Raw genomic sequence first — 17276 nt, forward strand, 5'->3', positions numbered from 1 at the left:
TTCAGTTCTAACCCCTATCAAGTTCCTCCCCGCAACCCTGGCCATGGCCACAGCCACGCCTGTCCCAGATCTGAGCCACATCTCAGCAAACGCCCCACTATTCTGCTGGTGATGAAGGTCACCAACAGGAACTGCCACATCTCCTCTCCCTTAACTGTACCTCCCTTTTCTTTCAAAAACCAACTCCTCTGTCTGTGCTCTTAATTACATCCCTTCTAGTCCCCTCTGAGTCAGTGTGCCTTCTCTCCTCAGAACCTTCCATATCTCCCTTTTCTCAAATTCCTTCCTCAACCTAGAAATACAGTAACAATGTTAAAGAAAAACTTTGGCCCTGGCCGGCTGGCTCAGTGGTAGAGCACTGGACTGGTGTGTGGATGTCCCGGGTTCGATTCCCAGTCAAGGCACACAGGAAAAGTAACCATCTGCTTCTCCACCCCTCCACCCCTCCCCTCTCTCTCCCCCTCCCACAGCCAGAGGCCCTGAGGATGGCTCCGTGGAGCCTCTGCCTCAGGTGCTAAAATAGCTCGGTTCTGAGCATGGCCCCAGATAGGGGTTGCTGTGAGAGTCTATCTCCTCCCCTCCTCTCACTTGGAAAAAGAGGGAGGGAGGAAGGGATGGAGGGAAGAAGGAAAGGAAACGAAAGGAAAGGAAGAAAAAAAGAGGAGAGGGAGGGAGGGAGGGAGAAAACAAGCCATCCCTTGCTTGCTTGGCCCTCTAACCACAGTCCCTTTGCCCCACTCCTCTAGCTTCTTCCCAGCTCAGTGCGGGCCCCGCTTCTGCACTTGGTCCTGATCTCACTTAATTCTGTCACACCAGATACCACTGACTACCCTGTAGTCACCCTTAAAAACCAAACCCGTCTAAGTCATCAAGAGCTTCCTATCACCTTCCGTTTTTATACTCTTGACCCCTCTTTGTCACCTGATTCTGTTAATGTCTCTCACACACACCCCCACGGCCCCCAGAGCTCCACACCACCTGGGTCACCACCTAGCCTATCCCATGACATCACGTCCTCAGCCCTCCTCACAGACCTCTTTTCCTCCCCCCACTGGCCCTGGGCAGACGGACCATCTCGGTGGTTACCTGCCCAGGAAGGACCAACAACTCTACACTCAGAGCATCCCTGAAACTCTAGAGAATGACACTGAGAACAGGCAGTGGTTCCATACAGGGTAGAACAGGGCGCCTTAGACCCAGAGGGCACGCACAGGCCTCGGTTCTCGTTGGGGCAGAATCAACGCCAAGGGCTGGATCCCGCATGGGGTCTCCCACCTTAAACTGGGACAGGAGCTCGTCCGTGGCACTTGTCGACACTTCGTTCTCTCTGGTTTCAGCCAAGCGCAGGATCTCATCTATATCCATTTCCTAGAGAAGAACAGTAACCCAGCTCAGGGGAAAGGCACACACTGACAATGACACAAAGAAACCAGCTCTTGTTCCTGACGTTCCAGTTTTAAGTTCCTTCTACAGCCTCAACGTTAAATCGTTCGTATGTGACGTTCCAAACAGTTATTTATACAAATAAATAAGGCGAAACTTCAGAAATTCCAAAAATAAAACTGGAATAAAAAAGACCAAAGACAGAACCCTCAAATGCTTTTCTCACTGTTTCCTATTCAAGTGAGTAAGAGATTTGAGCTTTACTAGAAAAAGACAAACCCAAAATAAACCACACCTATGTCTTTTAAGTAGTGACTGCTGCTATTAGAAGCCTGTAACACAGACTCCAAATCCGCTTCGAAAATAACTGATCTCAAAAACACTTTCCTCGTTGTTAATTACCTGAGGCTCTGACTCCTCCCCTTCAAGTTCTTTGAAAAGATCCTCTGCTCCAAATTTCAGAATAGCTGTCAGCTCTTCTTTATTAAAAGGATTTGAACTGAAAAAGGAAAACGTAGCTGTCATCTCTCTCGGGAGTGTCAGGTAAGCTCTATGGAGTTCTCCTACATGTGTCCTTCATTAAGGGCTCAGATTAACTGGTGAAAATATAAATTCTGCTCTAAGAAAAATGATCGCTCAACTATTTCATTTTTTTTACCCACAGGATGGGACTGCGGTGGTAAACCTAAGCTAACAGAAGACTAAGAGATCCATTATTTTTCTGTTGGCTCGTCTATTACATGGTGTAAGTATGACAGGTAGTTAGCACTGGAAGGAGGAGGTTCTCTCTTTGTACTCTTGACCCCAAAAGTTAGCACTTGCCAAGAATTTGCAACCTCCTTACCTCTGATCTAAAATAAAAGAACCAAACTTCTCCTACACAGACTGCTCTACAATAGAAAATTACCCGGAAATATTCTACGCAGAGAGCTCGCTGGATCTCACCTGTAACAAAGCTATGAGACCACCGGGAAATAGTCTACGCATTAAGAGCTCACTGGCTCTCACCTGTAACAAAGCTATGAGACCACCGGGAAATAGTCTACGCATTAAGAGCTCACTGGCTCTCACCTGTAACAAAGCTAGGAGACCACCGGGAAATATTCTATGCAGAAAGAGCTCACTGGCTCTCACCTGTAACAAAGCTATGAGACCACCGGGAAATATTCTATGCAGAGAGCTCGCTGGATCTCACCTGTAACAAAGCTATGAGACCACCGGGAAATAGTCTATGCAGAAAGAGCTCACTGGCTCTCACCTGTAACAAAGCTAGGAGACCACCAGGAAATATTCTATGCAGAAAGAGCTCACTGGCTCTCACCTGTAACAAAGCTATGAGACCACCGGGAAATATTCTATGCAGAGAGATCACTGGCTCTCACCTGTAACAAAACTATGAGACCACTGGGAAATAGTCTATGCAGAGAGCTCATTGGCTCTCACCTGTAACAAAGCTATGAGACCACCGGGAAATATTCTATGCAGAGAGCTCACTGGATCTCACCTGTAACAAAGCTATGAGACCACCGGGAAATATTCTATGCAGAAAGAGCTCACTGGCTCTCACCTGTAACAAAGCTATGAGACCACCGGGAAATAGTCTATGCAGAGAGCTCACTGGATCTCACCTGTAACAAAGCTATGAGACCACCGGGAAATATTCTATGCAGAGAGATCACTGGATCTCACCTGTAACAAAGCTATGAGACCACCGGGAAATATTCTATGCAGAGAGCTCGCTGGATCTCACCTGTAACAAAGCTATGAGACCACCGGGAAATATTCTATGCAGAAAGAGCTCACTGGCTCTCACCTGTAACAAAGCTATGAGACCACCGGGAAATAGTCTATGCAGAGAGCTCACTGGATCTCACCTGTAACAAAGCTATGAGACCACCGGGAAATATTCTATGCAGAGAGCTCACTGGATCTCACCTGTAACAAAGCTATGAGACCACCGGGAAATAGTCTATGCAGAGAGCTCACTGGCTCTCACCTGTAACAAAGCTACAAGACCACCACAAGACACACCCAACAATTTGTTAAGGGCCCTGGCCCTGGCCGGTTTGCTCAGTGGTTTAGACTATCACCTTCTGTTTTTTTGCCTTTCAACTCTCTTTATCATCTGATTCTATCTGCAGGTTCAATCCCTGGTCAGGGCACATACAAAAATCAACCAATGAATGCATAAATAAGTGGAACATCAAATTTTGAGAGCGATGTTTCTCTCTCTAACCAATTAAAAATTAAAATAAAAAAAAAACCCGCCTGACCAGGCGGTGGCGCAGTGGATACAGCGTTGGACAGGGATGCGGAGGACCCAAGTTCGAGACCTTGAGGTCACCAGCTTGAGCACGGGCTCATCTGGTTTGAGCAAAGCTCACCAGCTTGAACCCAAGGTCACTGGCTTGAGCAAGGGGTTACTTGGTCTGCTGAAGACCACAATCAAGGCACATATGAGAAAGCAATCAATGAACAACTAAGGCGTTGCAATGAAAAACTGATGATTGATGCTTCTCATCTCTCTCCGTTCCTGTCTGTCTGTCCCTATCTATCCCTCTCTCTGTCTCTGTAAAAAAAAAACAAAAAAAAAAAAAAACAATTTGGTCAAAATGTAAATTCTTTAAGAGAAACAGTTGTGCTACAAGTAAAGCCAATCTAAACTTGACTACCTTCCCTCTGTCTCAATATAAAAAATATCATTTTTACCACAGTATGACAACTGCCAATTCAATCTGGTGGAGTCTCGCTGCTGAAAAGTTCAAGGCTAACAGGCAGCACACAGCTGCTGCTGCTGTGTCATAGGTCACATGCACAGCCAAATGCACAAAGAAGAGAGGGGCGACAGAGAGAAACAGAGAAAGAGAGAGAGAGAGAGAGGGAGAGGGAGAGAGGGAGAGAGGGAGAGAGGGAGAGAGGGAGAGAGGGGAGAGAGAAAAGGGAGAGGGAGAAAAGGAAGAGAGAAAAAAGGGAGAGGGGGAGAGGGGAGAGGGGAGAGGGGAGAGGGGAGAGGGGAGAGGGAGAGAGAAAAGGGAGAGGGAGAAAAGGAAGAGAGAGAAAAGGGAGAGGGGGAGAGGGGAGAGGGGAGAGGGGAGAGGGGAGAGGGAGAGAGAAAAGGGAGAGGGAGAAAAGGAAGAGAGAGAAAAGGGAGAGGGAGAGAGGGGAGAGGGGAGAGGGAGAGAGAAAAGGGAGAGGGAGAAAAGGAAGAGAGAGAAAAGGGAGAGGGAGAGAGAAAAGGGAGAGGGAGAGAGAAAAGGGAGAGGGAGAGAGAAAAGGGAGAGGGAGAAAAGGAAAAGAGAGAAAAGGGAGAGGGGGAGAGAGAAAAGGGAGAGGGGGAGAGAGAAAAAGGGGGAGAGAAAGAGCAAGTGTACACACACACAGAAGCAGAGGGCTGATCAGCAGAAACAAAAAAGAAAAGGGAAAACCAAATAAAATGGAAATGCGATCCCTCTTGCAGACTTAGCTTGGCCTTTCCCAAGCACTTCAGGCCTAAGGTCTGCTGCACAGAACCCTCTCAGCAGAGGAACAAGGCCCACGCTGACATCACGTCCGTCGGAGCGCTGCCCCCCGCACACGGTACTACTTACTTGGACCTCCCCGAGTTGTTCTCCAGGACTGTCCGGCCAGTGGTGTCCATGCGCTGGATCACCAGATGGTCCAATACCATCTTCTTCTTGGCCCGTTCTATGATCTCTTCCTCTACGGTCCCCTTTGTAACTAAGCGGTAAATATTCACCTGCAGGGAAAGGAAATGTGACGCTTGGACCTGACCACACACACAGATCGTTAACTCTGTCTAAAATCGAGATGGGAAATAAAAGTTCTGTCTCTAGTGCCATCAAGGACTGCGAGCCATCCACTCAAGCAGGCAGCTTAAGTACATGCAGCAGTTTTACTAGCTGCAGCAGGTTACACTTTTACATGAAACTGTCCTTAGGAAAATTTTAATAGTCTTGTTCCCTAATAATAACAGTCTTGCCAAAGAATAATCCATTTCACCAAAACTGAATCTTTGGCCAAGTATGAAACTCATGAGTTACCCAATAGTAGGAGCCAACTTTGAGATTCATATTCAAAGAAAGTAAGCACGTATTTGTTCCAACATACCTCAGAGTTGAGATTGGTCATGTATAATAAAAACAGACCATCTTGAACAATGTTAGAATATTTAACAACTTTTTTGTGTTAAAGAGAAATTTTCGGTTCTAGGACTAGGCATTGTCTATCTTTCTTAGAGTAAACCAGAAAGTCACTAGTAATGTACTTTTTAAACAGTAAAAGTGTGCCCTGGCCAGTGGCTCAGTGGATAGAACATCAGCCCAACGTATGGACGTCCCAGGCTTGATACCCGGTCAGGGCACACAGGAGAAGCAACCATCTGCTTCTCCAACCCTGCCCCTTTCTCTCCCTCTTCCTTCCTGCAGCCAGTGGCTTGACTGGTTCAAGCATCGGCCCTGGGTGCTGAGGGAGCTAAGGATAGCTTGTTGGTCTGAGTGTCAGCCTCAGGAGCTAAAAACAGCTTGGCTGATCCAAGCATCAGCCCCAGATAGTGAGGGGTAGGGGGCTGTTGCTGGGTGGATCCAGTCAGGGTGCATGCAGGAGTCTGTCTCACTATCTCCCCTCTTTTCACTTAAAAAAAAAGTAGAGGTGAACAGCTCCATAACAGATTCATGTGCACTAATTAACAGACAGCTCCCCTTTGGAAATGAAGTTGAACAGGAAAAAAGCCTTTTATAAAACATCCTAAAAGGCCTGAATAACCCCCACCCAAGCCAGAGCCAGAAGCCTCTGCCCACTGACCTGCTTCTTCTGACCGATTCTGTGGGCTCGGGCCTGTGCCTGCAAGTCGTTCTGGGGGTTCCAGTCAGAGTCAAAGATGACGACTGTGTCCGCGGAAGCCAAATTGATCCCCAGGCCACCAGCCCTTGTCGAGAGCAGGAAACAGAAGTCCTGTACACAATGCAATACACTACTTTATGCAGTGGCCTTCTCAGAAACAGTTTCACAGTCCAATTAGCCCTGACACCTGGAAACCCCTGCAGGTGTGAAGAAAAGTGAGATATGATGGATAAAGTTTATGGAGGCTAAAAGAATGTCAGGGGCTTGACAGCAGAGCGAAATTTCATTTGATTAAGAGGTAAGAGTTGGTGCAATGAACCGAGGACTAAGGTAAGGTCTGTGAGGCAACAACAGCAAAAGGACACATGTTCCCACCCGGCTAGAACCAGCAGACAGGCCATCACAAAACCAGACAAACTAAGTATCCGGGGCTCATTCCAGCAAGTGCTCTCGGTGCTGACTTTCTGAGGAAAGGTGGACCATGCCATTAAGGCCGACAGAACAGACAAGAACAGACAAGGACACTATATTCTGTAAATGTCCCTCTGCTTGTTAGGCTGGGGACAAGAAAACGCTGCTGAGACCACGTGAGGGCACTGGAGAGAAGCCCAGTGAGCTCCATGTCCCCGAACATGCACGGAGATGGCCAGAGCAGGTGCGCTGGGAGTGGGGGGACGCCACACTGACAGGACACACTCCACGTTCCACAGCAATGACAACAGGGAACAGGCAGGCGCAGCACACCTGCCTGAGCCTGAGTGCTCACAGCAGCATGGGCAGGAGGCACAGGATAACTTATCTGAGCCAGAGAAAAAGAGGTCAGATTTCCATTGTCAGGGAGTTTAACCATGTCCGTCAAAGGCGGGCAGCTTCGTGGAAAGGAAGTGGCCCTCAAAAAAACTAGTAGTTCTGCTTTGTTTTGATAAATGGGTACATTCAACACACAGACATGGATGATAACAAGGTCCTCACATTCTAATGAATAGTCCGTTGGCCAATACTATGACACAGAAATAAAAATCTAGACAGCTGTCCCACAGATCATCAAACGATTCCAATAAAGAACTGATTAACAGGTGTGCTGATGCATGCTGAGATCCCAGGTACAAATGCCGCGCGATCATACCCTGAAGAGGCCTACAGGGGAACGGGACACTCGGAAGGAGACAGCTAACACTTAACAATCTGGGACCTGACTGCTCACGTCAGCCCTTTTCAATGTTGCTCTTTACCAAAGAGAATATAAATTACACAATGTTATTTGCGTGTATTATTAAGCGGCAAAGGTTAAAAGTCACGAAATTTAATGACACTAAGCATGAGGCAAAAATGAAAATATGTGTACATAAACAGTATAAATATCAACTGTATGTAACCGAAATTTTTTAATGCTCACATCCTCTTACCGAACACCCAACAACAAAGTGTTTAAATACAGTGTGTCCGTAAAGTCATGGTGCACTTTTGACTGGTCACAGGAAAGCAACAAAAGTCAATAGAAAAATCTGCACCAAATAAAAGGAAAACCCTCCCAGTTTCTGTAGGATGATGTGGCAGCATGTGCGCATGCGCAGATGATGACGTAACACCATGTATACAGCAGAGCAGCCCACGGCCATGCCAGTTGAGATGTGAACAGTACAGAGGAAAGTTCAGTGTGTTCTGTGGCTCGCTAAATTCGAATCCGTGACCAAAGTGCAATGTGAATATCGGCGTGTTTATAACAAAGCGCCACCACATAAGAATAACATTACTCAGTGGGATAAGCAGTTGAAGGAAACCAGCAATTTGGTGGAGAAACCCCGTCCTGGTAGGCCATCAGTCAGTGACGAGTCTGTAGAGGCTATACGGGATAGCTACCTAAGGAGCCCTAAAAAATCTGTGCGTGAGCCCACATCGAACTGCACTGAATAGGTATGAGACTGGGAGAGTTTTCCTTTTATTTGGTGCAGATTTCACATTTCTATTGACTTTTGTTGCTTTCCTGTGACCGGTCAAAAGTGCACCATGACTTTATGGACATACTGTATATAACGGCACCGGCATGAGAAAATATTTGAAACTTGAAATTTTTAAAATCTTGAACGACGCTGGGAAAATGCTCAGAGCATAATTTTGAAGGAAAGGTGGCAACATGGTCCCAAAGCAGGTCAACACAGAAAGAAAGAAACAGTTTCACAAATTATAAATGGATATACACCCAAATGCTATAAATGAGCAGCAAATTGTCTTTGGGGTGAAGTTTTGGGGGGTTTTCTTTGGGGAAGGGGGAGGGAGGGAGGGAGGGAGGGAGAGAGAGAGAGAGAGAGAAGCAGGAAGCATCAACTCATAGTAGTTGCTTCCTGCATGTGCCCTGAACAGGCAAGCCCAGGGTTTCAAACCGGCGGCCTTAGCATTCCAGGTCGACGCTTTAGCCCCTGCACCACCACACAGGTCAGGCTAGGGTGTGATTTTTATGCCGTTTTTTATTTTGCATTCTTCGCCATCTTCTAAATTTTCTAAATGTGCATACAATATTTTCTCCCAATGACTAAGTATTTTTTTAAATTAACTTAAAAAGACTCAAATTTGCACAAAAGCCATAGAGCACCTGTAATCTATATGTAGCCACGGGGCAGAGGGCTCTACCCAGAACTATTTACAAAGTGATTGTAGCTTTCTTCTGAGAACGGGCAGTATGAAACAGCTGACTCAGACTATCTGTCAAACTTAGAGCAGAGAACACAGAACCAATTTCAGCAAATACTAACAACACAGCCAGCGTGTCCTGGGCGCTTCCAGTGCCAGGCAACGCGCTCAGGGCTGTGGGCTGACTATGTCCAGGGACCCTCACGTGACCCTCACAGCGGCGTCATGAAGCAGAAGTGGAAACTGCCTGAATGACCACAGCTACAAGCGGAGAAAACAGGGAGGAACGGGAATGAGACGTGAGCAGTGCTGTCAGTCCTTCATGCCTCTTCTCTGCTACTACTCAGAGCTGGGGTTCCGAAGAGATCAGAGCACAGAGCTCCCCACGGAGAAGTGCAAGTCCAGGCTGGAGAAGCAGCCGAGCCCGACAGCTCACGAGGGCGACGCGCAGTCCGGAGGCGGGCGCGGGGCAGGCCACTCCGGATAAGGGACTGACAGACCCACAGCTCACGAGGGCGACGCGCAGTCTGGAGGCGGGCGCGGGGCAGGCCACTCCGGATAAGGGATCTATACAGTGTACAGAGCTCTTCGGAAGCAGGAAGTCCAGTCTGGTCTACTGACTTTTTGTAAAACAAAGGCCAGGCGGCAGCAGCGCTGTCTTTTCCTCCAGACGCTAAGTCGACCCTGAGTCTCTCTGCAACATCTTCTCTGTCTGTCTGCCCTCAGCCCCTTCTCCCCACTCCTCTCCGATCTCACAGCACTCCACCGTTCAATGTGCACAAACAACAGCGTCACCGGAGTTCCCAACCTGTCCTAAGTGGCCCTTCTACACACCTTAAAAGTGCAGTCTTAGAATGCCGCGTTCAGGTTGGGCACTGAACTAAATGTTGCTGTTAGTGAAAGAAAGAGCAGTAATCCGCACTGTACCAGGGACCAACAAATCTGAGTGAGACACAGCAAATAAACTTCTCAGGACTCAGAATCTCCAAAAAGTATAGATAGAACTTTCTGATATGAACATACAAGTCAAAAACCCTACTGGCCAGCCACTCCCCACCTCTGCCTGGCTGTTCTCCCAGCCCAGAGAACTGCCATCAGGAAGTCACAGAGACAACTCGTTGATATCAGAACTACCCTGTCCTTGATCCACACCAGGGGAGGCAAATGAGCATGCGTATGCTTTTCTGGGGTGCTAACAAAATTAAGAGACATCTTCTACTTAGTGGTTTCTCGTTCCCTTCATGTAACAGGGAGACTGCATGGTGAACGGTCTCTAACACAGAATACATTCAGACAGAAAGGCTTTGCCCTCGACAGACCCCGCACTGCCCCCGACAGAGCCATGCATGGGTGGTGTACCTCAGAACCATCTGCATTGAAGTGGTCCAGTGCCTGCTTTCGAATTTCTCCTTTGATGGAACCATCCAGCCGCTGTAAAAATAAACCACAAGGAAATCATAAGGCAGAAAGATCAGCGATGCTCAGAATAGAACAACCAGGCTTGCAACCTTTACCAGTGCGACACCGCCGGGTAAAAATAGCTGGAATGCACTGGCCACGTGCCGTCGGGGCCTGGGCCTGGTCACCAAGCACCACGCTCCACTTGCCCTGAGCTCTCCGCTTACAAACCCAAGGTCAGGAGCTTCTGAATCCAAGGCCTATGTGGGTTCACTCAGCATTCAGAATGGCCGCCAGCACCCGAAAGGAGGAGGCCGCAACCCCAGCTGTGCTCCAGGCGTGGTCGGCTTCTGCACCTGCACCTGCACCTGCGGGTGCCGACAGGCAAGGGAGTGCTGCCCCGGTCGCCGCCTAACTAGCTCCTGCAGGAAAACAGTGCTTCTTGGCTACAGTAGACAAAAGCTGCCCAGTTAAGTGCTACACAAACCAAAAAACTTCTTTCATCGTTTTGTTTGGAAGACATTTTGCCATAACATTCAAAATGTTTAAAATTAAGTTGATCATATATCCTAGCTTTTCCAAAAATTTCACTCTAAAATCAGAGGAAAGTTCAAGCAGACAAAATACGTCTGTCAGAGAGCCTCTGACTGCCTGACCAGGCAGTGGCACAGTGGATAGTGTTGGCCTGGGCTTCTGAAAACTCAGGTGTGAATCCACAAGGTTGCCGGCTTAAACGCAGGCTCCCCAGCTTAATCATAGGGTTGCTGGCTTGATCATGGGATCATAGACATGACCCCACGGTCGCTAGCTTCAGCCCAAGGTCACTGGCTTGAAGCCCAAGGTCACTAGCTTGAGCCCAAGGTCGCTGGCTTGAAGCCCAAGGTCACTGGCTTGAGTCCAAGGTCGCTGGCTTGAGCAAGGGGTCACTGACTCAGCTGGAGCCCCCTGGTCAAGGCACCTATGAGAAAGCAATCAATCAACAACTAAGGTGCTGCAACTACAAGTTGACGGTTCTCATCTCTCTTCCTGTTTCTCTCTCACTAAAGAAAGAGAGAGAGAGAGAGAGAGAGAGAGAGAGAGGAAGCGTCTGGCATTCACCAGTACATACAATGCTTTTATTACAGTATATGTCAATTTAAGTAAAAAAAAAGTGTCATCTAGAGAAACTATGTAAAACAAAAAGTAAAAATGAATGATCTCTTGTACATATAAAGAAAGCACTTCTCACTCTTTAAAATCGTTTTCGTATTTCTTCGCCTCACAATCACCACTGAAAATAAACAACACTCCTCATTTTACAGAAGGCACAACTGACTCGAGAGATGGTGCCTGCTGGCCAGGGATGAGTGAGGACTCAGGGCGGTCTGCGGCAGGACCTACTCGCCCCTGCTCACAGCTCTGCCCGCCAGCCCCACAACCGTGTGAACCCCAGTGGAATCCCACGTGAAAACCCCCTTCCTTCCTTCTGATGAAAAGCCTTAACCGACAGTAAGTTTAAATTGGCAGGTTCACTGCCTATATTGGAAATCAGAAAACACAGCTGGCCCCATTTACTATCCCACGAACAGAAGACATCAGACATGATAAAGCTACATGGACTACAGCTACTTGTCCCTGAGAGAGAAACTTAACCCCTTCTTATTCACTTGATATCAAATAATTACTAGTCCTGCAAGCTCACAGGAACCCAATGCACAAGTGTACTGTAATATATTTTGATAATAACTACAGCACTAAATTGTATTCCATGACAGTCACTGAAAGCCACGCAAGGTATTATAGACAGAGCAATGCCTTCTCGGGTATTCTGAAATGTCTTTCAGAATTAATGAGTCTGAAAGCTTAGATTTCTCAGGAGAGAATCACTGACTCTCAATCTTCAATACCAGCATTAACCGCATGAGTTGGTAGACCAGTCCACCCATTCAAAGTTAAAGAAAAAAAAATTTAATGAGTCTTAAAAATCAAAGCTGTAAAATTATTATGTTGCTTTTATTAAGTTGTGGGCTTACCAAATAAAAGTGTCTTCACTACTTTAAAATATATTTATATATTTTATGCCAAAAGTCAAGTCAAGGAAAATCACAGACATGTCTATAAATACTTCAAAGATAAATATTCCAGAATCTAATACTCAGGAAAAAAAATTTTTTTTTTCTTTTTTTTATATTTTTCCAAAGTTAGAAGCAGGGAGGCAGTCAGACTCACTCCCGCATGCGCCTGACCGGGATCCACCTGGCACGCCCATCAGGGGGCAATGCTCTGCCCATCTTGGGGCGTTGCTCTGCCACAATCAGAGCCACTCTAGCGCCTGAGGCAGAGGCCACAGAGCCATCCCCAGCGCCCGGGCCAACTTTGCTCCAATGGAGCCTCAGCTGCGGGAGGGGAAGAGAGAGACAGAGAGGAAGGAGAGGGGGAGGGGTGGAGAAGCAGATGGGCATTTCTGTGTGCCCTGGCCGGGAATCGAACCCAGGACTTTCACATGCTGGGCCGACACTCTACTGCTGCGCCAACCAGCCATGGCCCAGAAAAATATTTTTATGTTAAAGAAACTTTGTACATCTTATTTTTCTTATCGCAAAGGGGATGAATAAAGATGGAAATCTGCACTAACAGCATTGCAGAGAAAAAGGGGGCCATCACACTCACCTCAGGGACCAACAAGTTTGCAAGCACACTATTCCGCCAGATCCCAGCCTCATAGCCAAGGTCAACCCCCTTTGGGGTGAATGCTCAATGCTGTATGTCACCTCTCATTTTCTAGTATTTCCGTGTCTGTAATCAGTGTCACACTTCATTCCTATTTATACCACAGATTCGGAGATGTAAGACACAATCTAAGACAGCGGTGGTCAACCTGGTCCCTACTGCTCCCTAGTGGTAGTCAACCTGGTCCCTATCGCCCTCTAGGGGGCGCTCCAGCTTTCATGGTGAGCGGTAGTGGAGCAACCAAAGTATAAATAAAAAAATAGATTTAACTACAGTAAGTTGTTTTATAAAGATTTATTCTGCCAAACGTAGTGAAAATCCGACATAAAGTACTTGGTAAGTAATTATTATTATATGCTTTAACTTGCTGTAACTCTGCTTTATAAATTTTATAAAGTAAAGTTACTTCCCTACTTTATAAATCACCATTACTGTGGAACTGGTGGGCGGTTAGAAAATTTTACTACTAACAGAGATACAAAAGTGGGTGGTAGGTATAAAAAGGTTGACTACCCCTGATCTAAGATATGGTTTACAGCTGCCAGTCTGCCAGAAATACCACGCTGGGCTGTTGAACAGTTAACCACCCTGACATGGTATGAGGAGGATCTAACACAGGCATCCCCAAACTGCGGCCCCCTGAGGCCTTTTATCCGGCCCCCGCCGCACTTCCGGAAGGGGCACCTCTTTCACTGGTGGTCAGTGAGAGGAGCACTGTATGTGGCAGCCCTCCAACGGTCTGAGAGACAGTGAACTGGCCCCCTGTGTAAAAAGTTTGGGGACCTCTGATCTAACATAACAGAATTCCTTCTTCCCTCAGTTGTCCTTACTCTATTCTCCAACTCCTCGCCCCCCGAGAAAGAAAAATGATCTTGGCCCTGGCCAAATAGCTCTGTTAGAGCATCGTCCTAAAGCACTGACGTTGCCAGTTTGATCCCCGGTCAGGGCATGTACAGGAACAGGTATTCCTGTCTCTGGTGCTTTTCTGACTCTCTCTAAAATCAGTAAAATAAACATTTAAAAAAGAGAAAGAAAAATGATCTTCACATGACCATTGTCATTACAGGGTTAGCCTAAAGGCCTGGAAATAAAACTCGAGACCCTCCAGGAACCTTAATCTTGGTTTGTTTCAAGCAAGAAAACACTTGTTTTCTACTTTAGGATAACTGAAAAAGCCCAGAGGAGGAGAGGGAAGAGGGAAGAGTCCAATCACTGGGCATCTTACCTGGAATGGGTAGTGCTTAATAGTCAGGTACTCAGCCAGGATGTCCAACATCCTCACCATCTGGGAGAAGATGAGGACACGGTTCCCCCTATCTCGGAGCCTCGTCAACAGTTTATCCAAGAGGATCAGCTTCCCACTGCTCCTGATCAGGGACTGAGGAGTGAAAAGATTCCAGCGTTCAAAATACTTCCACCAGCCCTCAATCTCTAGGAGTTCATATTTTTAAAGTCATATGTAAGCTTTTTGAGGCCTTCTGCAGCCTGGCTGACCATTCTTCACCCGTTAACGGTGACAATACTTTCAACATTTTTCCTAACTATGTAACAATTCACACCTGTTTTCTTTTGTTTGTTTTTTAATTCAGTGAGAGGGTAGGCAGAGAGACATGTGCCCTGACCAGGATCCACCCAGCAACTCCACTAGGGTGTGATGCTCTGCCTATCTGGGGTGTTGCTTTGTTGCTTAGTAACTGAGCTCTACTTAGTGCCCAAGGTAGAGGCCATGGAGGCATCCTCAGCACCTGGGGCCAACTCACTCCAATAGAGCCATGGCCATGGGAGGAGAAGAGAGAGAAATAAGCGAGAGGGGGAGGGGTGGAGAAACAAATGGTCACTTCTCCTGTGTGTCCTAACAAGGAATCGAACCCAGGACATCCAAATGCTGAGCTGACACTCTACCACTGAACTAACGGGCCAGGGCTGGCTCATACCTGTGTTGAAAGCCTCTTCTGGAGCTTCAGTCGTTCTGATAAGAAGTACCTACAGAATCTACACTCTCTCTGAGGAAGTCACCGAGAACAGAGGGCGCGCGCACCTGCAGAACCTCCTGCCCGTTCTCCCTACAGAATCTACACTCTCTCTGAGGAAGTCACCGAGAACAGAGGGCGCGCGCACCTGCAGAACCTCCTGTCCATTCTCCCTACAGAATCTACACTCTCTCTGAGGAAGTCACCGTGCACAAAGGGCGCGCGCACCTGCAGAACCTCCTGTCCGTTCTCCCTACAGAATCTACACTCTCTCTGAGGAAGTCACCGTGCACAGAGGGCGCGCGCACCTGCAGAACCTCCTGCCCGTTCTCCCTACAGAATCTACACTCTCTCTGAGGAAGTCACCGAGAACAGAGGACGCACGCACCTGCAGAACCTCCTGTCCGTTCTCCCTACAGAATCTACACTCTGAGGAAGTCACCGTGAACAGAGGGCGCACGCACCTGCAGAACCTCCTGTCCGTTCTCCCTACAGAATCTACACTCTCTCTGAGGAAGTCACCGAGAACAGAGGGCGCACGCACCTGCAGAACCTCCTGTCCATTCTCCCTATAGAATCTACACTCTCTCTGAGGAAGTCACCGTGCACAGAGGGCGCGCGCACCTGCAGAACCTCCTGCCCGTTCTCCCTACAGAATCTACACTCTCTCTGAGGAAGTCACCGTGCACAGAGGGCGCGCGCACCTGCAGAACCTCCTGTCCATTCTCCCTACAGAATCTACACTCTCTCTGAGGAAGTCACCGTGCACAGAGGGCGCGCGCACCTGCAGAACCTCCTGTCCATTCTCCCTACAGAATCTACACTCTCTCTGAGGAAGTCACCGTGCACAGAGGGCGCGCGCACCTGCAGAACCTCCTGCCCGTTCTCCCTACAGAATCTACACTCTCTCTGAGGAAGTCACCGTGCACAGAGGGCGCACGCACCTGCAGAACCTCCTGTCCATTCTCCCTACAGAATCTACACTCTCTCTGAGGAAGTCACCGTGCACAGAGGGTGCACGCACCTGCAGAACCTCCTGTCCATTCTCCCTACAGAATCTACACTCTCTCTGAGGAAGTCACCGAGAACAGAGGGCGCGCGCACCTGCAGAACCTCCTGTCCATTCTCCCTATAGAATCTACACTCTCTCTGAGGAAGTCACCGTGCACAGAGGGCGCACGCACCTGCAGAACCTCCTGTCCATTCTCCCTACAGAATCTACACTCTCTCTGAGGAAGTCACCGTGCACAGAGGGCGCACGCACCTGCAGAACCTCCTGTCCATTCTCCCTACAGAATCTACACTCTCTCTGAGGAAGTCACCGTGCACAGAGGGCGCGCGCACCTGCAGAACCTCCTGTCCGTTCTCCCTACAGAATCTACACTCTCTCTGAGGAAGTCACCGTGCACAGAGGGCGCGCGCACCTGCAGAACCTCCTGCCCGTTCTCCCTACAGAATCTACACTCTCTCTGAGGAAGTCACCGAGAACAGAGGACGCACGCACCTGCAGAACCTCCTGTCCGTTCTCCCTACAGAATCTACACTCTGAGGAAGTCACCGTGCACAGAGGGCGCACGCACCTGCAGAACCTCCTGTCCGTTCTCCCTACAGAATCTACACTCTCTCTGAGGAAGTCACCGAGAACAGAGGGCGCACGCACCTGCAGAACCTCCTGTCCATTCTCCCTATAGAATCTACACTCTCTCTGAGGAAGTCACCGTGCACAGAGGGCGCGCGCACCTGCAGAACCTCCTGCCCGTTCTCCCTACAGAATCTACACTCTCTCTGAGGAAGTCACCGTGCACAGAGGGCGCACGCACCTGCAGAACCTCCTGTCCATTCTCCCTACAGAATCTACACTCTCTCTGAGGAAGTCACCGTGCACAGAGGGTGCACGCACCTGCAGAACCTCCTGTCCATTCTCCCTACAGAATCTACACTCTCTCTGAGGAAGTCACCGAGAACAGAGGGCGCGCGCACCTGCAGAACCTCCTGTCCATTCTCCCTACAGAATCTACACTCTCTCTGAGGAAGTCACCGTGCACAGAGGGCGCGCGCACCTGCAGAACCTCCTGTCCATTCTCCCTACAGAATCTACACTCTCTCTGAGGAAGTCACCGTGCACAGAGGGCGCGCGCACCTGCAGAACCTCCTGTCCATTCTCCCTACAGAATCTACACTCTCTCTGAGGAAGTCACCGTGCACAGAGGGCGCGCGCACCTGCAGAACCTCCTGCCCGTTCTCCCTACAGAATCTACACTCTCTCTGAGGAAGTCACCGTGCACAGAGGGCGCACGCACCTGCAGAACCTCCTGTCCATTCTCCCTACAGAATCTACACTCTCACTGA

At 48.5% G+C, this 17276-nt stretch overlaps 1 protein-coding gene across 3 annotated transcripts in view; it reads right to left on the minus strand.

Annotated features, from left to right (window-relative positions):
• Window positions 1-17276, minus strand: part of CHD2 (chromodomain helicase DNA binding protein 2) — a 124224-nt gene that overhangs the window by 46280 nt on the left and 60668 nt on the right. For all 3 annotated transcript variants that reach the window (XM_066240294.1, XM_066240295.1, XM_066240293.1), the window contains 6 exons: window positions 14183-14335; window positions 10210-10281; window positions 6184-6333; window positions 4971-5119; window positions 1786-1882; window positions 1276-1368 (listed from right to left, as the gene is read on the minus strand). In XM_066240294.1, the coding sequence (XP_066096391.1) occupies window positions 1276-1368; window positions 1786-1882; window positions 4971-5119; window positions 6184-6333; window positions 10210-10281; window positions 14183-14335 (714 nt within the window). The remainder of the gene's footprint in view (window positions 1-1275; window positions 1369-1785; window positions 1883-4970; window positions 5120-6183; window positions 6334-10209; window positions 10282-14182; window positions 14336-17276) is intronic.

The sequence above is a fragment of the Saccopteryx bilineata genome, chromosome 7, assembly GCF_036850765.1.
Source record: "Saccopteryx bilineata isolate mSacBil1 chromosome 7, mSacBil1_pri_phased_curated, whole genome shotgun sequence".
Classification (NCBI taxonomy): Eukaryota; Metazoa; Chordata; class Mammalia; order Chiroptera; family Emballonuridae; genus Saccopteryx; species Saccopteryx bilineata.